This window comes from Scyliorhinus torazame, chromosome 24 (genome assembly GCF_047496885.1).
Source record: "Scyliorhinus torazame isolate Kashiwa2021f chromosome 24, sScyTor2.1, whole genome shotgun sequence".
Taxonomy (NCBI): Eukaryota; Metazoa; Chordata; class Chondrichthyes; order Carcharhiniformes; family Scyliorhinidae; genus Scyliorhinus; species Scyliorhinus torazame.
Window position 1 is genome coordinate 10,818,644 of NC_092730.1, and position 21,988 is coordinate 10,840,631.

Consider the following 21,988-nt stretch of genomic DNA (forward strand, 5'->3'; position numbering starts at 1 on the left):
ATCTCTGTAACCTCCTCCAGTCCCTCCACCCTCCCTATCGCTATAACCTCCTCCATCCCCTAGAACCCTCCCCATCTCTGTAACCTCCTCCAGCCCCAACAACTCAATCTCTGAAACCTCCTCCAGCCCCTACAACCCTCCCTATCTCTGTAACCTCCTCCAGCCCATACAACCCTCCCTATCTCTGTAACCCCCTCCAGCCCCCCAACCCTCCCTATCCCTGTAACCTCCTCCAGTCCCTCCACCCTCCCTCTCTCTATAACCTCCTAAAGCCCCTAGAACCCTCCCTATCTCTGTAACCTCCTCCAGTGCCTACAACTCTCCCTATCTCTGTAACCTCCTCCAGCCCCTACAACCCTCCCTATCTCTGTAACCTCCTCCAGTCCCTACAACCCTCCCTATCTCTGTAACCTCCTCCAGTCCCTACAACCTTCCCTATCTCTGTAACCTCCTCCAGCCCCTACAACACTCCCTATCTCTGTAACCTCCTCCAGCCCCTACAGCCCTCCCTATCTCTGTAACCTCCTCCAGCCCCAACAACTCTCTCTATCTCTGTAACCTCCTCCAGCCCCTACAACCCTCCCTATCTCTGTAACCTCCTCCAGCCCCAACAACCCTCCCTATCTCTGTAACCTCCTCCAGCCCCTACAACCCTCCCTATCTCTGTAACCTCCTCCAGCCCCAACAACTCTCTCCATCTCTGTAACCTCCTCCAGCCCCTACACCCCTCCCTATCTCTGTAACCTCCTCCAGCCCCTACAACCCTCCCTATCTCTGTAACCTCCTCCAGCCCCAACAACTCTCCCTATCTCTGTAACCTCCTCCAGCCCCTACAACCCTCCCTATCTCTGTAACCTCCTCCAGTCCCTACAACCCTCCCTATCTCTGTAACCCCCTCCAGCCCCTACAACCCTCCCTATCTCTGTAACCTCCTAAAGCCCCTAGAACCCTCCCTATCTCTGTAACCTCCTCCAGTGCCTACAACTCTCCCTATCTCTGTAACCTCCTCCAGCCCCTACAACCCTCCCTATCTCTGTAACCTGCTCCAGTCCCTCCACCCTCCCTATCTCTATAACCTCCTAAAGCCCCTAGAACCCTCCCTATCTCTGTAACCTCCTCCAGTGCCTACAACTCTCCCTATCTCTGTAACCTCCTCCAGCCCCTACAACCCTCCCTATCTCTGTAACCTCCTCCAGTCCCTACAACCCTCCCTATCTCTGTAACCTCCTCCAGTCCCTACAACCTTCCCTATCTCTGTAACCTCCTCCAGCCCCTACAACACTCCCTATCTCTGTAACCTCCTCCAGCCCCTACAGCCCTCCCTATCTCTGTAACCTCCTCCAGCCCCAACAACTCTCTCTATCTCTGTAACCTCCTCCAGCCCCTACAACCCTCCCTATCTCTGTAACCTCCTCCAGCCCCAACAACCCTCCCTATCTCTGTAACCTCCTCCAGCCCCTACAACCCTCCCTATCTCTGTAACCTCCTCCAGCCCCAACAACTCTCTCCATCTCTGTAACCTCCTCCAGCCCCTACACCCCTCCCTATCTCTGTAACCTCCTCCAGCCCCTACAACCCTCCCTATCTCTGTAACCTCCTCCAGCCCCTACAACCCTCCCTATCTCTGTAACCTCCTCCAGCCCCAACAACTCTCCCTATCTCTGTAACCTCCTCCAGCCCCTACAACCCTCCCTATCTCTGTAACCTCCTCCAGTCCCTACAACCCTCCCTATCTCTGTAACCCCCTCCAGCCCCTACAACCCTCCCTATCTCTGTAACCTGCTCCAGTCCCTACAACCCTCCCTATCTCTGTAACCTCCTCCAGTCCCTACACCCCTCCCTATCTCTGTAACCCCCTCCAGTCCCTACAACCCTCCCTATCTCTGTAACCTCCTCCAGTCCCTACAACCCTCCCTATCTCTGTAACCTCCTCCAGTCCCTACAATCCTCCCTATCTCTGTAACCCCCTCCAGCCCCCCAACCCTCCCTATCCCTGTAACCTCCTCCAGCCCCTTCACCCTCCCTATCTCTGTAACCTACTCCAGCCCCTACAACCCTCCCTATCTCTGTAACCTTCTCCAGCCCCGACAACCCTCCCTATCTCTGTAACCTCCTCCAGCCCCTACAACCCTCCCTATCTCTGTAACCTCCTCCAGCCCCTACAACCCTCCCTATCTCTGTAACCTCCTCCAGCCCCTACAACCCTCCCTATCTCTGTAACCTCCTCCAGCCCCAACAACTCTCCCTATCTCTGTAACCTCCTCCAGCCCCTACAACCCTCCCTATCTCTCCCTCCCTATCTCTGTAACCTCCTCCAGCCCCAACAACTCTCCCTATCTCTGTAACCTCCTCCAGCCCCTACAACCCTCCCTATCTCTGTAACCTCCTCCAGTCCCTACAACCCTCCCTATCTCTGTAATCCCCTCCAGCCCCTACAACCCTCCCTATCTCTGTAACCTCCTCCAGTCCCTACAACCCTCCCTATCTCTGTAACCCCCTCCAGCCCCTACAACCCTCCCTATCTCTGTAACCTCCTCCAGTCCCTACAACCCTCCCTATCTCTGTAACCCCCTCCAGCCCCTACAACAGTCCCTATATCTGTAGCCTCCTCCAGTCCCTGCAACACTCCCTATCTCTGTAACCTGCTCCAGGAAGCACTTTCGTTTTCCTGTAAATAAAAAGATGTTCAAACTTTCATGAAAAAAAATAAAATGTATGACCCTGAGCTTGACTGCCCAGCCAGGAAAGAGTATATGGAATGTTGTAATTGTTGCATGTTTTAGAGAGATAGGATGATGCAATGCCTGATGAGTGTATTTAGGTAAAGTTAGAGGTTCCAAGCTTTTATTTTGTAGATGCATGCCCCTGCCTGACATAGCGCCCCCAAGAATTGTTTAGGTACATTTTTGTGCCGAGCTAGGGTCAGAGTAGTGGCCACGTAGGAGGTATCCCCCCCGGTCAGGGGACGGAAAGGACAAAATTTATGTGATCCTTCACGCTTCGTGTTAGGATCACAAGGAGGGACTGTAGCCACCTAAAATGGCTGATTCCCTATTAATTTGGCCAAAACCCGATTTAAAATGGCTAACCGAAAAGGCTGATGGGAAAAGCAGCCAACAGGACACAAACGGACAGCTGCAGACAGAATAGCGTATTCGGCTCGGGGGAAGTCGGCCCAGATCGATACTCAAGACCATTAGCAGCACCTCAACCAAGACATCTGCAGTTTAATCGGCTATCCCCGGGAACAATTGCAACATATTAGCAATTGAATGCCGGGCCAGACATGTCGGCGCCTGCAGTGGCCGAGACAAAGACAGGTGAACAACCACCCCCCGATCGAGGAATCGCCCCGTTATTGGATATATCGAACCCAGTGATTGGGAACAAGTCCAATCACTTGGGACTCAGGGTCAAGGGCCGCCCCGAGAGGCGGGAAGCCCCTGGGCCCTATAAAGTGAGGGGCCAAGTTCAGATCAAGCCCTCTCTCTCCCTTCTTCTCCTGCTCGCAGCCTTCGCAAGAACCTTCAGCAAAGAACCGTACGTTTGCCTCCAGCGATCGCTACCCGATAAAGACTCCTAGACATCGACCCGTATCAGCCTTTTGAATCCCGTAGGCCAGATCCGATTCGATAAGCCATTCGTTTCCCTGACCTGGTGGGCCCTTCCTAAAGTTAAGTATTGGCCAGTAGTGGTAGGTTTATTATATAGATAGTAGGATTATTGTGTAAACATTACTTGTATATAATAAATGACCGTTGATTTCAATCTTACTAAGCGGTGTGCTGACTTATTAATCATAACTCGAGCTTGAACCACGTGGTGGTATCAGAAAGATACCTGGCGACTCGTGAGCAAAGGTGACATAATCAGAGCTAATAAAACTAAGGCTAAAAAGAGCAACATAATGACTGTCTGAATATATGTCTGCGGGGCTGGGGAAGGAATCTGGGTGCTCTACAATGTAAGCGATGGCCGCAAGCTCTGCTGCCTGCGCGCCTAAGTGTCCGGGTAATTTTAATGCGATTTCCTCGAGGGAGCGTCCCTGCGCGTCCTCCACATAAATCCCACAACCTGTTATGCGTTGCCCATCCAGGACTGTGGAAGATCCATCCACATAAATCCTAATGGGGTCACACGTGTCCGGGTGAGGGGGGTTCTGAGATGGAGTGGCTAGTTTTCTGGGGGGTGTTTTCGCGATAAAGGGGCCTGTATTATGGTGGGGCGAAATGATTTCACACTCATGGGGGGTTCCGGGGTACTGTAGATTGTCCGCTAAGTATGTGTGTGTTTTGGTCCGTTTGACTGTGATGTCCCGTCCTTGTAAGAGAAGGGTCCACCTAGCAGCGCGGATTTGGCTGACGGTACCGTCTTTAAGTTGTCCGTCTAGTAAACGTTGGGTGGGGGTGTGCTCGGTCAAAATGATGACGGGGTTCAGTCCGGTAATGTATGAAAAGTACTGGACTGCCCAGAAAACTGCGAGCAGGTGCCTCTCACAGGCTGAAAATCCCTGCTCCACAGCATCTAAAATGCGGGAGGCATAAGCCACGGGTCTTAGCTGGTCGGGCCGTTCCTGCAGGAGCACGGCTGAAAGGGTGCGGTCTGTGGTCGCTACCTCTACGGCGTAAGGGGAAAGCGGGTCTGGAACTTGTAGTGCGGGGGCGGCTATGAGTGCCTGTTTTAAAGAGTCCACAGCCTCCGTATGCTGCGGAAGCCATTCCCAGGGGGTTCCTTTCTTTAGGAGGTCCGAGAGGGGCGCTGCCTTGCTGGCGAAACCGACAATGTGGTTTCGGCAGTAGCCAACCAGTCCTAAAAACGACCGGAGGGCTGAAACGTTCTGGGGAAGGGGCAATTTAGCGATCGAGTCAATTCTTTTGTGCTCGATCTCGTGTTTGCCGTGTGTGATAATAGTACCCAAATATACCACTTTCTCTTCCAATATTTGGGCTTTTTTGGGGTTTACTTTACAGCCAATGGAGTGTAGTAATTCCAGGAGTTCGGACAGAAGCTCGATGTGCTCTTCCTTCGTGTCTGTCTGTAGTAGTAGGTCGTCTACATACTGTACCAGACATTCGGGGCGAGAACATTTCGCTAGTCCATTTGCCAGCTGTCGGTGGAAAATGGAGGGGGAGTTGTGGAAGCCTTGTGGCAGGCATGTCCACGTGTACTGCTGAGCTCGGAAAGTGAAGGCAAATTTGTACTGGCACGCCTTTGCCAATGGAATGGACCAGAACCCATTGCTGACGTCCAAAACCGTGAAATATTGGGCATGGAGTCCCTGTTTGAGCATGGTCTCGGGACTTGTTGCTACGGTGGGGGCTGCTGCGGGGGTGACTTTATTGAGTTCCCGATAATCTATGGTCAAGCGCTATGATCCGTCGGGTTTCCTTACTGGCCAAATCGGGGCATTATTAGTTGAGGCTACCGATCTTAGGACGCCCTGCTCTAATAAACTTTCTATAACCTTTAGGATTTCTCCCTCTGCTTCTAGGGGGAACCCGTACTGTTTTTGGGGTCTAGGGTCTGGTCCTGTTATTTGTACGGAACCGGTCATCCGTCCACAGTTGTGTTTGTGGGTTGCGAATGCTGCCCTGTTCTTGTGCAGGACTGCCCTAACCTGCCGGTCCGTGCTGAGTGTGGTGGGGTTTAACCAAAACTCGCCTACTGCGCTAATTCTGTTCATGAAGTCCCCTATATTGAGCGTTGCGGGGGCTCTAGCGGATTTCGCCATCTTCCAGACACACTGGTTGACTGGATCGAAAGAGAGGTGGTGAGAATTCATGAAGTCAATCCCCAAAATGTGCTCTGCTGTTTGGGGGCAGGTCGACTAAAACTACGGGGTGTTTTGTGTTAATGGTTCCGATTTGGATGGGTACAGGGGTTGTGATGTGTCCCTGCTGTGAGTGGCCTGTGAAGCCGCTGAGGGTGATAGTGGCTGTGGTGGGCCACGTGTCCTTACCAAGGGTGGAGGAATTTAAGGTGGTGCGGGACCCTCCAGTGTCCCAGAGAAGCTCGATCGGCTGTCCCCTAACCTTTGCTGCGACTACGGGTCGTCCTGACCTATCCCAAAGGGTATCGCAGACCCAGCTGGGGGAGCCTGTACACCGTCAGTCCGTTCCGGTCAAGTCTGTCTGATCGGACTGGGCGCTAACGCAATGTATGGGCTCTGCCTTTTTCTTATTGAGAGTGCCTGTCTGTTGGGCTCTCTGTGGCTTTTTAGGGCCATTGCATTCTTTGGCAAAATGTCCCAACTGTCCGCAATTGTAGCATTCTTGCGGTTTTGCTGGGGGGGCTGCTCTTTCCCTCGTTTACCCAGGCGGGGTTGTGGAGAGTGGTTCTTACTGCCTGCACGTCTGCGGCGGCTTGGTTTTCCTCAGGGGTTCCAGCTGCGGGTTTACCGTGAGCCGCTTGTTCCCAAACGCGGGACAATCTCTTGACCACCCACTTCTCATTATGAGCCTCCTCCGAGGGGTCATAATTACTACAGGCATTCTGTCCTGCTTCCGTGGCACGGGAGATAAGGGTGCGAGTCCACTTGGCCATATTGTCTGCGGACAAATGGGCACGGTCTACGTTTCCGAAAACGGCTTCAAAATGAATCCACAAGCGTCCTGCGAACGCTGTGGGGTGTTCAGACTTTTTCTGTCTGCGCTTATTTAGACCGTCTACGGGGTCGCCCCGGTTGTACCCGATCGCATCCAGGATCGCGGTATGCATTTCTGCAAGGGTGCCTCCTCCTGCATTCTGTGGGTCGGGAAGGGCTGCTGCGACCGATGGGTCTAAGCTGAGGACCGTGAGCTTTACCTGCTCTTTCTCATCCAGGCCGTACATGGTCGCCTGGTGTTTGACGGTGGCAAAGAAATAGTGTGGGTCTGAAGCGGGGAGGAACGGTGTGATTTTAGCACACGCGTCCCGTAATTGGGGCACTGTGAGGGGGGTGGAATATAAGACTTCCGCCTCGTCTGCTGTGGCGGTGCGGTGGGTTGTTACAGGGTTCATGGGAGCCTGTATTATCTGTTGTGTGGGGGGTGGGGGTGCTCTCCTCCTTTGGGGCTTTCCCTGCGCACATGTTCCCTGAACATATCTCTGCGCTGTCTCTTGCAGTTCTTCCCAATCAGGGCCGTCTTCCTCGTCTAAACTTTCCCCAAAGGTGTCTTGGAATCCCTTTTGGACAGAAACCATTCCTTGCAGGTCTGCAATTTGCTTTCGGCACTTCGCATGGTCTAAGGTACTCTGCCTTTGTTCCGTGGTTGCAGCGTGCAGCGCTCTCAAGGCTGCCTTGAGATCACTACATTGCTTCTGTAGCGTCTCCACCTGCTTCTCCGTCTCTTTCTTAACCAGGATGGCATGCTGCGTGTCCTGATAAGCCTTCTCATACTAGTATTGAAAACTGCTTAAATGTGCCAGACAAGACTGGTGACCCCGTTTGGCATCAGCCACCTCTTCGTCCTTGGCTTCTAACTGCCTTTTCAATTCCAGGTTCTCCTTTTCCATCTCGCATACATCGATTTTACTCATACGATGTATGCCTTCTATTTCTTTTTGGAGCGTCCTGATGACCTTCTCTGTGCCTCGCAATTGTGCCATGCAGGACATGATTGCCATCGGCTTGCGCGCTTTCGCTAAGCTTTTCTTATGGATCTCACTCATGTTCTCCCACCAAGCATGCCCGATACTTCCGGGACCTGAATCGTCGTTATTGCAGAAACCGCTCCACACGGGCCATCCTTTGCCCTGCAGAAATTTGCGAATTTCCACTTCCCAAATGGGACACTGTCCCACTTTAATGCTGCTGGTCGCTGCGACCGCAAATTCCTCGGGGTTCATGAGGCGCTGCATTGCCTGCATGGCCATCTCTCTAATCTGCTCGCTACGTTCGAATTTGGAACAGGGGGCGAAGGTGGGGTCGTAGATGCTAATTTCCGAAAATACCGACTGCCGACAGTTTTGACGCAACAAAACCTATCAGTTTTACCTTATAACCCTGTTAGTTAGGCATGCATACACAAACTTCCGAATTGTGAATTATTAACCAGAACCGCTGGAACACTTGTGGGTTTTTTTTTTGTTTCCGATTGGATTCTATTCAAATTTCTGGGGTTCTCCCGGAGTGGTTTTCCACTTCTATGTCGGGTCCCGGCGGAGTCGCCAATTATGTTGCTCTTTTTAGCCTTAGTTTTATTACCTCTGATTACGTCACCTTTGCTCACGAGTCGCCAGGTATCATTCTGATACCGCCACGTGGTTCAAGCTCGAGTTATGATTAATAAGTCAGCACACCGCTTAGTAAGATTGAAATCAACGGTCATTTATTATATACAACAAGTAATGCTTACACAATAATCCTACTATCTATATAATAAACCTATCACTGCTGGCCAATACTTAACTTTAGGAAGGGCCCACCAGGTCAGGGAAACGAAAGGCTTATCGAATCGGATCTGGCCCACGGGATTCAAAAGGCTGATACAGGTCGATGGCTAGGAGTCTCTATCGGGTAGCGATTGCTGGAGTCAAACTTACAGTTGCCGGTCGATGGTTCTTGCGAAGGCTGCGAGCAGGAGAAGAAGGGAGAGAGAGGGCTCGATCTGAACTTGGCCCCTCACTTTATAGGGCCCAGGGGCTTCCCGCCTCTCGGGGCGGCCCTTGACCCTGAGTCCCAAGTGATTGGACTTGTTCCCAATCACTGGGGTCGATATGTCCAATAATGGGGCGATTCCTCGATCGGGGGGGTGGTCGTTCGCCTGTCTTTCTCTCGGCCACTGCAGGCGCCGACAGGTCTGGCCCGGCATTCAATTGCTAATGTGTTGCAATTGTTCCCGGGGATAGCCGATTAAACTGCAGATGTCTGGGTTGATGTGCTGCTAATAGTCTTGAGTATCGATCTGGGCCGACTTCCCCCGAGGCGAATATGATATTCTGTCTGCAGCTGTCCGTTTGTGTCCTGTTGGCTGCTTTTCCCATCAGCCTTTTCGGTGAGCCATTTTAGATCGGGTTTTGGCCAAATTAATAGGGAATCAGCCATTTTAGGTGGCTACAGAGGGTCAGTACTGAGGGAGTGCTGCACTGTCAGAGGGTCAGTACTGAGGGAGTGCCGCACTGTCAGAGGGTCAGTACTGAGGGAGCGCCACGCTGTCAGAGGGTCAGTACTGAGGGAGTGCCGCACTGTCAGAGGGTCAGTACTGAGGGAGTGCCGCGCTGTCAGAGGGTCAGTACTGAGGGAGTGCCGCACTGTCAGAGGGTCAGTACTGAGGGAGTGCTGCACTGTCAGAGGGTCAGTACTGAGGGAGTGCCGCACTGTCAGAGGGTCAGTACTGAGGGAGTGCCGCACTGTCAGAGGGTCAGTACTGAGGGAGTGCCGCACTGTCAGAGGGTCAGTACTGAGGGAGTGCCGCACTGTCAGAGGGTCAGTACTGAGGGAGCGCCGCACTGTCAGAGGATCAGTACTGAGGGAGTGCCGCACTGTCAGAGGGTCAGTACTGAGGGAGCGCCGCACTGTCAGAGGATCAGTACTGAGGGAGTGCCGCACTGTCAGAGGGTCAGTACTGAGGGAGTGCCGCACTGTCAGAGGGTCAGTGCTGAGGGAGTGCCGCACTCTCAGAGGGTCAGTACTGAGGGAGTGCCGCACTGTCAGAGGGTCAGTACTGAGGGAGCCCCGCACTGTCAGAGGGTCAGTACTGAGGGTGTACTGCACTGTCAGAGGGTCAGTACTGAGGGTGTACTGCACTGTCAGAGGGTCAGTACTGCACTGTCAGAGGGTCAGTACTGAGGGAGTGCCGCACTGTCAGAGGGTCAGTACTGAGGGAGTGCCGCACTGTCAGAGGGTCAGTACTGAGGGAGTACCGCACTGTCAGAGGGTCAGTACTGAGGGAGTGCCGCACTGTCAGAGGGTCAGTACTGAGGGAGTGCCGCACTGTCAGAGGGTCAGTACTGAGGGAGTGCCGCACTGTCAGAGGGTCAGTACTGAGGGAGTGCCGCACTGTCAGAGGGTCAGTACTGAGGGAGTGCCGCACTGTCAGAGGGTCAGTACTGAGGGAGTGCCGCACTGTCAGAGGGTCAGTACTGAGGGAGTGCCGCACTGTCAGAGGGTCAGTACTGAGGGAGTGCTGCACTGTCAGAGGGTCAGTACTGAGGGAGTGCCGCACTGTCAGAGGGTCAGTACTGAGGGAGTGCTGCACTGTCAGAGGGTCAGTGCTGAGGGAGCGCCGCACTGTCAGAGGGTCAGTACTGAGGGAGTGCCGCACTGTCAGAGGGTCAGTCCTGAGGGAGTGCCGCACTGTCTGAGGGTCAGTACTGAGGGAATGCCGCACTGTCAGAGGGTCAGTACTGAGGGAGTGCCGCACTGTCAGAGTGTCAGTACTGAGGGAGCGCCGCACTGTCAGAGGGTCAGTACTGAGGGAGTGCCGCACTGTCAGAGGGTCAGTACTGAGGGAGCCGCAATGTGGGAGGTGCCGTGTTTCAAGATGAAACATTAGACCGAGGCCCTGTCTGCCCTATCGGGTGGGGGTAAAAGATCCCACGGCCACTATTGGAAGAAAGGGGGGGGGGGGGTGGTGGGAGGTCAGATTGGAGGAGTTCTCCCCGGTGTCCTGGGGCAATATTTATCCCTCGACCAACATCACTAAACACAGATGATCTGGGTCATTCTCACATTGCTGTGTGTGGGATCTTGCTGTGTGTAAATTGGCTGCTGCGTTTCCCACGTCGCAACAGTGACCTCACTTCAAAGAAAGAGAAATCCTTCCTTGTGAAGCAGTTTGGGGATCTGCCGCTGGCGAGGAATGCTGCCCCTGTCCTGGCACCCCGCCTCGCTATCGCCCGCCCTGCAAAGGTTGGCATGCTGCGTTCTGACTCACAACAACCCTGTGCGAAATCGCGGACGGCAACGTCGCGGACGCCAACGTCGCGCCCTTCTGCTAGCGCCCCCCGCCTCCCCCCGCGGTGCCCGCCACCTGGGTAATGGGGCCGGAGCGGCGATGGAGATTCCTACCGTCTGTTTCCGCTCCTCCTTCCGTTGGTTAATCGTGAGCTGGAAGTTGTCGACCAGGACGGCAATAAAGAGGCTGGAAGAGGAAGGGGCAGCTCTTTGAGATGAAACAGCGAGAGTCCTGCCCCGAGGCCGTCTTGCTATTTAAACAGCGAGGCTTCACGGGCGTCAACACATTTCTTCAGATACAGTCTCGGCGCATTCGCTCACCTATCCCCCGGTTGGGATGACCCATCACGGAACAGGGTGGGAGTGAACGGGAAGGGGTTTGGGTCCATCAGGATTGTGGACAGTGGGAGTGAATGGGAAGGTGTTTGGGTCCATTGGGATTGTGGACAGTGGGAGTGAATGGGAAGGTGTTTGGGTCCATTGGGATTGTGGACAGTGGGAGTGAGTGGGAAGGGGTTTGGGTCCATTGGGATTGTGCACAGTGGGAGTGAATGGGAAGGGGTTTGGGTCCATTGGGATTGTGCACAGTGGGAGTGAACGGGAAGGGGTTTGGGTCCATTGGGATTGTGTACAGTGGGAGTGAACGGGAAGGGGTTTGGGTCCATTGGGATTGTGGACAGTGGGAGTGAACGGGACGGGGTTTGGGTCCATTGGGATTGTGGACAGTGGGAGTGAACAGGAAGGGGTTTGGGTCCATTGGGATTGTGGACAGTGGGAGTGAACGGGAAGGGGTTTGGGTCCATTGGGATTGTGGACAGGGAGTGAACGGGAAGGGGTTTGGGTCCATTGGGATTGTGGACAGTGGGAGTGAACGGGAAGGGGTTTGGGTCCATTGGGATTGTGGACAGTGGGAGTGAACGGGACGGGGTTTGGGTCCATTGGGATTGTGGACAGTGGGAGTGAACGGGAAGGGGTTTGGGTCCATTGGGATTGTGGACAGTGGGAGTGAACGGGAAGGGGTTTGGGTCCATTGGGATTGTGGACAGTGGGAGTGAACGGGAAGGGGTTTGGGTCCATTGGGATTGTGGACAGTGGGAGTGAACGGGAAGGGGTTTGGGTCCATTGGGATTGTGGACAGTGGGAGTGAACGGGAAGGGGTTTGGGTCCATTGGGATTGTGGACAGTGGGAGTGAACGGGAAGGGGTTTGGGTCCATTGGGATTGTGGACAGTGGGAGTGAACGGGAAGGGGTTTGGGTCCATTGGGATTGTCGACAGTGGGAGTGAACGGGAAGGGGTTTGGGTCCATTGGGATTGTGGACAGTGGGAGTGAACGGGAAGGGGTTTGGATCCATTGGGATTGTGGACAGTGGGAGTGAATGGGAAGGGGTTTGGGTCCATTGGGATTGTGGACAGTGGGAGTGAACGGGAAGGGGTTTGGGTCCATTGGGATTGTGGACAGTGGGAGTGACCGGGAAGGGGTTTGGGTCCATTGGGATTGTGGACAGTGGGAGTGAACGGGAAGGGGTTTGGATTCATTGGGATTGTGGACAGTGGGAGTGAACGGGAAGGGGTTTGGGTCCATTGGGATTGTGGACAGTGGGAGTGAAGGGGAAGGGGTTTGGGTCCATTGGGATTGTGGACAGTGGGAGTGAACGGGAAGGGGTTTGGATCCATTGGGATTGTGGACAGTGGGAGTGAATGGGAAGGGGTTTGGGTCCATTGGGATTGTGGACAGTGGGAGTGAACGGGAAGGGGTTTGGGTCCATTGGGATTGTGGACAGTGGGAGTGACCGGGAAGGGGTTTGGGTCCATTGGGATTGTGGACAGTGGGAGTGAACGGGAAGGGGTTTGGATTCATTGGGATTGTGGACAGTGGGAGTGAACGGGAAGGGGTTTGGGTCCATTGGGATTGTGGACAGTCGGAGTGAAGGGGAAGGGGTTTGGGTCCATTGGGATTGTAGACAGTGGGAGTGAACGGGAAGGGGTTTGGGTCCATTGGGATTGTGGACAGTAGGAGAGAATGGGAAGGGGTTTGGGTCCATTGGGATTGTGGACAGTGGGAGTGAACGGGAAGGGGTTTGGGTCCATTGGGATTGTGGACAGTGGGAGTGAAGGGGAAGGGGTTTGGGTCCATTGGGATTGTAGACAGTGGGAGTGAACGGGAAGGGGTTTGGGTCCATTGGGATTGTGGACAGTAGGAGAGAATGGGAAGGGGTTTGGGTCCATTGGGATTGTGGACAGTGGGAGTGAACGGGAAGGGGTTTGGGTCCATTGGGATTGTGGACAGTGGGAGTGAACGGGAAGGGGTTTGGGTCCATTGGGATTGTGGACAGTGGGAGTGAAGGGGAAGGGGTTTGGGTCCATTGGGATTGTAGACAGTGGGAGTGAACGGGAAGGGGTTTGGATTCATTGGGATTGTGGACAGTGCGAGTGAACGGGAAGGGGTTTGGGTCCATTGGGATTGTGGACAGTAGGAGAGAATGGGAAGGGGTTTGGGTCCATTTGGATTGTGGACAGTGGGAGTGAACGGGAAGGGGTTTGGGTCCATTGGGATTGTGGACAGTGGGAGTGAACGGGAAGGGGTTTGGGTCCATTGGGATTGTGGACAGTGGGAGTGAACGGGAAGGGGTTTGATTCCATTAGGATTGTGGACAGTGGGAGTGAACGGGAAGGGGTTTGGGTCCATTGGGATTGTGGACAGTGGGAGTGAACGGGAAGGGGTTTGGGTCCATTGGGATTGTGAACTGTGGGAGTGAATGGGAAGGGGTTTCGGGCCATTGGGATTGTGGACAGTGGGAGTGAACGGGAAGGGGTTTGGATTCATTGGGATTGTGGACAGTAGGAGAGAATGGGAAGGGGTTTGGGTCCATTGGGATTGTGGACAGTGGGAGTGACCGGGAAGGGGTCTGGGTCCATTGGGATTGTGGACAGTGGGAGTGAACGGGAAGGGGTTTGATTCCATTAGGATTGTGGACAGTGGGAGTGAACGGGAAGGGGTCTGGGTCCATTGGGATTGTGGACAGTGGGAGTGAAGGGGAAGGGGTTTGGGTCCATTGGGATTGTGGACAGTGGGAGTGAACGGGAAGGGGTCTGGGTCCATTGGGATTGTGGACAGTGGGAGTGAAGGGGAAGGGGTTTGGGTCCATTGGGATTGTGGACAGTGGGAGTGAACGGGAAGGGGTTTGGGTCGATTGGGATTGTGGACAGTGGGAGTGAACGGGAAGGGGTTTGGGTCCATTGGGATTGTGGACCGTGGGAGTGAACGGGAAGGGGTGTGGGTCCATTGGGATTGTGGACCGTGGGAGTGAATGGGAAGGGGTTTGTGTCCATTGGGATTGTGTACAGGGAGTGAAGGGTAAGGGGTCTGGGTCCATTGGGATTGTGGACAGTGGGAGTGAACGGGAAGGGGTTTGGATCCTTTGGGATTGTGGACAGTGGGAGTGAACGGGAAGGGGTCTGGGTCCATTGGGATTGTGTACAGTGGGAGTGAACGGGAAGGGGTCTGGGTCCATTGGGATTGTGGACAGTGGGAGTGAACGGGAAGGGGTTTGGATCCTTTGGGATTGTGGACAGTGGGAGTGAACGGGAAGGGGTCTGGGTCCATTGGGATTGTGTACAGTGGGAGTGAACGGGAAGGGGTCTGGGTCCATTGGGATTGTGGACAGTGGGAGTGAACGGGAAGGGGTTTGATTCCATTAGAGTTGTGGATAGTGGGAGTGAACGGGAAGGGGTCTGGGACCATTGGGATTGTGGACAGTGGGAGTGAACGGGAAGGGGTTTGGGTCCATTGGGATTGTGGACAGTGGGAGTGAACGGGAAGGGGTTTGATTCCATTAGGATTGTGGACAGTGGGAGTGAACGGGAAGGGGTCTGGGTCCATTGGGATTGTGGACAGTGGGAGTGAACGGAAAGGGGTTTGGGTCCATTGGGATTGTGGACAGTGGGAGTGAACGGGAAGGGGTTTGGGTCCATTGGGATTGTGGACCGTGGGAGTGAACGGGAAGGGTTTTGGGTCCATTGGGATTGTGGACAGTGGGAGTGAATGGGAAGGGGTTTGGGTCCATTGGGATTGTGGACAGTGGGAGTGAAGGGTAAGGTGTTTGGGTCCATTGGGATTGTGGACAGTGGGAGTGAACGGGAAGGGGTTTGGATCCTTTGGGATTGTGGACAGTGGGAGTGAACGGGAAGGGGTTTGGGTCCATTGGGATTGAGGACAGTGGGAGTGAATGGGACGGGGTTTGGGTCCATTGGCATTGTGGACAGTGGGAGTGAACGGGAAGGGGTTTGGATCCTTTGGGATTGAGGATTTACATTGGCTGGACACAGTTTTCTGTGTGATATTCGAATTTGTGGATATTTTAAGGTGGATCTCAGTACCGGGATCCCGAGTGATTTTTGAGTATTTGTGAAGCCCTGCGATGATCCGAGATGTGAATAAGAGGCTGAGTGATCTCTCTGGTCCTTCCCCACCAAGGCCTGGGCTTGTTGGCACCAAGCAGAATTGCCCTGATGGGGACTGACGCGTTCTGCGCCCCCACAGTAATCTCCAATGCCTCTGTACCCAGTCACTGTGCGAAGGGTAGCGAGGGGCGTCCGTCACGGAGAACAACACTCACGTGAAGAAGATGAAGTGCTCCACAAAGATGTAGAGGAAAAGAAAGATGATGATGTGCCAGTAACCTGGAAGGGTAACAGAGAGAAGCTATCAGTCCACCTATCTGGATCATCTGCGGATGTCCCCAACACCGTGTGGATAGCGAATGTTTTACCACTCCTGAACCCCCCCCCCCCCCCCCCACACACACACACAGAGGAAGGCAGCAGAGTGTTGCATTACAGAGGGTTCTGGGTGTCTGAGCACAGGGATAACAACATTTTAGCACGCAAGTACAACGAGCGGCTAGGAGAGCAAGTGGAATGTTTCCTGAGAGGGGAATGGAATTTAAACTCGGGGCGTTTTACCCCAGCCGTGCAGGGTGTGGGCGAGACCACATCTGGAGCCCCGCGGACTAATAGATTTGCATCGGAGACAGTCCGGAGGAGGTTCACGGGGCTGATCCCTGGGGTGAAGGGGGTTTGTCTCCCGGGGAAAGATCGAGCCGGTCGGGGGCCTTGAACCCATCGAGAGTTTAGAAGGACGAGAGGGGGGTCTTATCAAAACGTCTCAGATTCTGAGGGGGGGGGGGTTTACAGGGTGGATGCTGGGGCGATGTTCCGCCCCCCCCCCCACCCGCTCGTGAGCGAATCTAGAACGAGGGGGGGGCTCAGTTTCAGAGTCAGGGGGTGGGGTCTCCCATTGAAGACGGAGATGAGGTGGAATTTCTTCTCTTGGAGGCGGGGGGGGGGGGGGGGGGAGGTGGGATCAGTCTGTGGAATCCCCCCCCCCGTCCAAGAGTGCAGAGTGGGCTGTGGGTCATGGAATATATTGGAGGCCGAGCTAGAGAGACGGGGGGGGGGGGGGGGGGGGAGCGGGGGATGGGGGGGGTTCGAGGATTATGGGCGGGAGACAAACCGGCAAGTCGAAACGGGACCACAGTCAGTGGTCTCCGTATCCCGCACTCGGAGTTACTGCGCACAGTCCCGGTCTCCGTATCCCACACTCGGAGTTACTGCGCACAGTCCCGGTCTCCGTATCCCACACTCGGAGTTACTGCGCACAGTCCCGGTCTCCGTATCCCACACTCGGAGTTACTGCGCACAGTCCCAGTCTCCGTATCCTACACTCGGGAGTTACTGCGCACAGTCCCGGTCTCCGTATCCCACACTCGGAGTTACTGCGCACAGTCCCGGTCTCCGTATCCCACACTCGGAGTTACTGCGCACAGTCCCGGCCTCCGAATCCCACACTCGGAGTTACTGCGCACAGTCCCGGTCTCCGTATCCCACACTCGGAGTTACTGCGCACAGTCCCGGTCTCCGTATCCCACACTCGGAGTTACTGCGCACAGTCCCGGTCTCCGTATCCCACACTCGGAGTTACTGCGCACAGTCCCGGTCTCCGTATCCCACACTCGGAGTTACTGCGCACAGTCCCGGTCTCCGTATCCCACACTCGGAGTTACTGCGCACAGTCCCGGTCTCCGTATCCCACACTCGGAGTTACTGCGCACAGTCCCGGTCTCCGTATCCCACACTCGGAGTTACTGCGCACGGTCCCGGTCTCCGTATCCCACACTCGGAGTTACTGCGCACAGTCCCAGGTCTCCGTATCCCACACTCGGAGTTACTGCGCACAGTCCCGGTCTCCGTATCCCACACTCGGAGTTACTGCGCACAGTCCCGGTCTCCGTATCCCACACTCGGAGTTACTGCGCACAGTCCCGGTCTCCATATCCCACACTCGGAGTTACTGCGCACAGTCCCGGTCTCCGAATCCCACACTCGGAGTTACTGCGCACAGTCCCGGTCTCCATATCCCACACTCAGATTTACTGCACACAGTCCTGGACATGATAGTATCAAATTGGGGAGCGGGCTAGAGGGGCCAAATGGCCTCCTCCTGCTCCTAATTAATTTCCTCTGTGTTTCCTGCTCCGTGTTTGTATGTGTGGGTGTGTGTTCAATCCAAATAGCAGTTGATTTAGTAACTGGGGCCCGGGGCGTGGGAGTTGCCTGTGTAGGGATTCCAGACTATTGGTGTGGGCCGTCTCGTCTCTCACCGGCATCACGGCTGCTAAAATACACCAGGGTCCAGTCGTCCAGCGTGAGGAGTTGGAAGAGAGTGTACACGGTGGAGAACATGTTTCCAAAACGGCGAGGATCAGCTTCAGCAAACAGCTCCCGAAACATGATGGAGAATACCACTGCATGGCTCCACTAAGGAACATTACTGGGCAGTAACCAGACTAAACCCCGTCGTACACCCTGCTCCCATCCCCCCAAACACCACAGACACCGCTCTCTCTGTATCCCACACTCAGAGTTACTGCGCACAGTCCCGGTCTCCGTATCCCACACTCGGGGTTACTGCGCACAGTCCCGGTCTCCGTATCCCACACTCGGAGTTACTGCGCACAGTCCCGGTCTCCGTATCCCACACTCGGAGTTACTGCGCACAGTCCCGGTCTCCGTATCCCACACTCGGAGTTACTGCGCACAGTCCCGGTCTCCGTATCCCACACTCGGAGTTACTGCGCACAGTCCCGGTCTCCGTATCCCACACTCGGAGTTACTGCGCACAGTCCCGGTCTCCGTATCCCACACTCGGAGTTACTGCGCACAGTCCCGGTCTCCGTATCCCACACTCGGAGTTACTGCGCACAGTCCCGGTCCCCGTATCCCACACTCGGAGTTACTGCGCACAGTCCCGGTCTCCGTATCCCACACTCGGAGTTACTGCGCACAGTCCCGGCCTCCGTAACCCACACTCGGAGTTACTGCGCCGAGTCCCGGTCTCCGTATCACACACTCGGAGTTACTGCGCACAGTCCCGGTCTCCGTATCCCACACTCGGAGTTACTGCGCACAGTCCCGGTCTCCAAATTATAAAAACGATCTTGAGACACTGGAGATGGTGAAAGAAATAAAGAACAATACGGCACGGGAACAGGCCCTTCGGCCCTCCAAGCCTGTACCGATCATGATACCACCCTTGGCCAAAACCCCCCTTGTGCCATGTCCCTCTATTCCCACCCTATCCATGTGTTTGTCAAGATGCCTTTTGAATGCTGTTAATGTATCTGCTCCCACAGCCTCCCCCTGGCAACGCGTTCCAGGCACGCATCACCCTCTGTGTAAAAAACCTGCCTCGCACATCTCCTCTAAACCTTGCCCCACGGACTTTAAACCTCTGCCCCCTTGGTGACTGACCCCTCCACCCTGGGAAAGAGTGCCTGCCCATCCACTCTATCCATGCCCCTCATAACCTTGTAGACCTCTATCAGGTCACCCCTCAACCTCCGCCTTTCCAATGAAAACAGCCCGAGTCTATTCAGTCTCTCCGCACAGCTAACGCCCTCCAGACCAGGCAACATCCTGGTCAACCTCCTCTGCACCCTCTGCACATCCTCTAGTGTTGTGGCGACCAGAATTGTGCGCAATATCCCAGGTGCGGCCTTACCAAGTTTCAATACAACTGCAGCATGACTTGCCAGTTTTGATATTCGATGCCCCGTCCAATGAAGGCAAGCATTCCGTCAGCTTTCTTAACTACCTTGTCCACTTGTGTTGCCACCTTCAAAGATCTGTGGACCTGCACGCCCAGATCTCTATATTCTCTATATTCCTAAGAGGTTTGCCATTTACGGTATATTTCCCCTCTATGTTAGACCTGCCAAAATGCCTTACCTCACATTTGTCCGGATTAAACTCCATTTGCCATTTCTCTGCCCAAGTCTCCAACCTATCTCTGTCCAGCTGTATCTTCTGACAATCCTTCACACTATCTGTCACTCCACCAACCTTGGTGTCATCCCCGATCTTACTAATCAGACCAGCTACATTTTCCTCCAAATCGTTTATGTACACCACAAACAACAGAGGCCCCAGCACCGATCCGTGTGGAACACCACTAGTCACCATCTTCCATTCAGAAAAATACCCTTCTACTGCTACCGTCTGCCTTCTGTGACCGAGCCAGTTCTGAATCCATCTTACCACCTCACCTCTGATCCCGTGTGACTTCACCTTTTGTACCAGTCTCCCATGAGGCACCTTGTCGAAGGCTTTACTGAAGTCCATGTAAACAACATCCACCACCCTCCCCTCATCAATCATCTTTGTCACCTCCTCAAAAAACTGCATCAAGTTAGTGAGGCATGACCTCCCCTTCACCTGCCTGCGCCAATACGTCCATTTCAGGATCTCACCTGCAGCCAATGAGGATACGAAGATGTCAGTCCAGGTCCCAGCAATTTCCCCTCTTGCTTCCCTCAGTATTCTGGGATAAATCCCATCCGGCCCAGGAGACTTATCCACCTTAATATCTTTTAAAAGACCCCATACTTTTCGACGTTAACATGATCCAGTCTGTCCACACACCCAACCCAAAAATCATCTACCACAAAGTCCCTTTCTCTTTGGTGAACACTGAAGCAAAGTTTTCATTTAGTACCTCCCCCATTTCCTCTGGCTAAATACATAGATTCCCCCCACAGTCCTCAAATGGTCCAATCCTTTCCCTGGCCACCCTCTTGCTTTTTAAATATAAATAAAAAGCTTTGGGATTCACCATAACCCTACTTGCCAAGGACTTTTCATGACCCCTCCTAGTCCTCCTAATTTCCCGCTCCAGTACCTTCCTACTTTATTTATACTCCTCAACGGTTTCGACTGTCCCCACCCTTCTTAGACCATACAAAAGTCTCTTTTTTCATTTTGACGAGGTTCACAATATCCTTTGTTACCCAAAACTTCTCATATTATCCTTCGTTCTCTCAGGAACGTGACTTTCCTGAATCCTAATCTACTGTCGCTTGAAAGACTCCCACGTGTCCCATGTTGACTTACCCTCCAACAGCCGCACCCAATCCAAATTCTTCAATTCCTGTCTAATGTTATCGTAATTTGCCTTTCCCCAGTTTCGCACCTTAACGCGAGGGTTACCCTCACCCCTGTGCAAAAATACCCTAAAACTTACCGAATTGTGGTCACTATTGCCAAAATGCTCCCCTACTGAAACCTCAACCACCTGTCCAGGCTCATTCCCCAATACCAGGTCCAGTACTGCCCCTTCCCCAGTTGGACTATTCACATATTCCATCAAGAAGCTTCCTGGAAACACCTTACAAACTTACACCCATCCAAGCCCCTCACACGAAGTGAGTCCCAGTCAATATCGGGGAAATTAAAATCCCCGACCACAACAAACCTGTTACTTTTGCACCTATCCAAAACCTCTCACAGAATGTGGGACTCGCTCCCACGGGGAGTGGGGAGAATGTGGGACTCGCTCCCACGGGGAGTGGGGAGAATGTGGGACTCGCTCCCACGGGGAGTGGGGAGAATGTGGGACTCGCTCCCCCGGGGAGTGGGGAGAATGTGGGACTCGCTCTCACGGGGAGTGGGGAGAATGTGGGACTCGCTCCCACGGGGAGTGGGAGAGAATGTGGGACTCGCTCCCACAGGGAGTGGGGAGAATGTGGGACTCGCTCCCACGGGGAGTGGGGAGAATGTGGGACTCGCTGCCACGGGGAGTGGGGAGAATGTGGGACTCGCTCCCATGGGGAGTGGGGAGAATGTGGGACTCGCTCCCACGGGGAGTGGGGAGAATGTGGGACTCGCTCTCAGGGGGAGTGGGGAGAATGTGGGACTCGCTCCCACGGGGAGTGGGGGAGAATGTGGGACTCGCTCCCACGGGGAGTGGGGAGAATGTGGGACTCGTTCCACGGGGAGTGGGGAGAATGTGGGACTCGTTCAACGGGGAGTGGGGAGAATGTGGGACTCGCTCCCACGGGGAGTGGGGAGAATGTGGGACCCGCTCCCACAGGGAGTGGGGAGAATGTGGGACCCGCTCCCACGGGGAGTGGGGAGAATGTGGGACTCGTTCCCACAGGGAGTGGGGGAGAATGTGGGACTCGCTCCCACGGGGAGTGGGGAGAATGTGGGACCCGCTCCCACGGGGAGTGGGGGAGATTGTGGGACTCGCTCCCACGGGGAGTGGGGGAGAATGTGGGACTCGCTCCCACGGGGAGTGGGGGAGAATGTGGGACTCACTCCCACGGGGAGTGGGGAGAATGTGGGACTCGCTCCCACGGGGAGTGGGGGAGAATGTGGGACTTGCTCCCACGGGGAGTGGGGAGAATGTGGGACTCGTTCCACGGGGAGGAGGGAGAATGTGGGACTCGCTCCCACGGGGAGTGGGGGAGAATGTGGGACTCGCTCCCACGGGGAGTGGGGAGAATGTGGAACTCGTTCCACGGGGAGTGGGGAGAATGTGGGACTCGCTCCCACGGGAGTGGGGAGAATGTGGGACTCGCTCCCACGGGGAATGGGGAGAATGTGGAACTCGTTCCCACGGGGAGTGGGGAGAATGTGGGACTCGCTCCCACAGGGAGTGGGGAGAATGTGGAACTCGTTCCACGGGGAGTGGGGAGAATGTGGGACTCGCTCCCACGGGGAGTGGGGGAGAATCTGGGACTCGCTCCCATGGGAAATGGGGAGAATGTGGGACT

At 54.6% G+C, this 21,988-nt stretch overlaps 1 protein-coding gene across 1 annotated transcript in view; it reads right to left on the minus strand.

Moving 5' to 3' along the window:
* LOC140400091 (cation channel sperm-associated protein 1-like) overlaps window positions 1-21,988 on the minus strand; it is a 62,558-nt gene that overhangs the window by 31,884 nt on the left and 8,686 nt on the right. Inside the window, exons 3-5 of the mRNA XM_072489565.1 lie at window positions 17,537-17,680; window positions 15,494-15,557; window positions 10,991-11,063 (exon numbers count right to left, since the gene is read on the minus strand). Coding sequence (XP_072345666.1) covers window positions 10,991-11,063; window positions 15,494-15,557; window positions 17,537-17,680 — 281 coding nt within the window. The remainder of the gene's footprint in view (window positions 1-10,990; window positions 11,064-15,493; window positions 15,558-17,536; window positions 17,681-21,988) is intronic.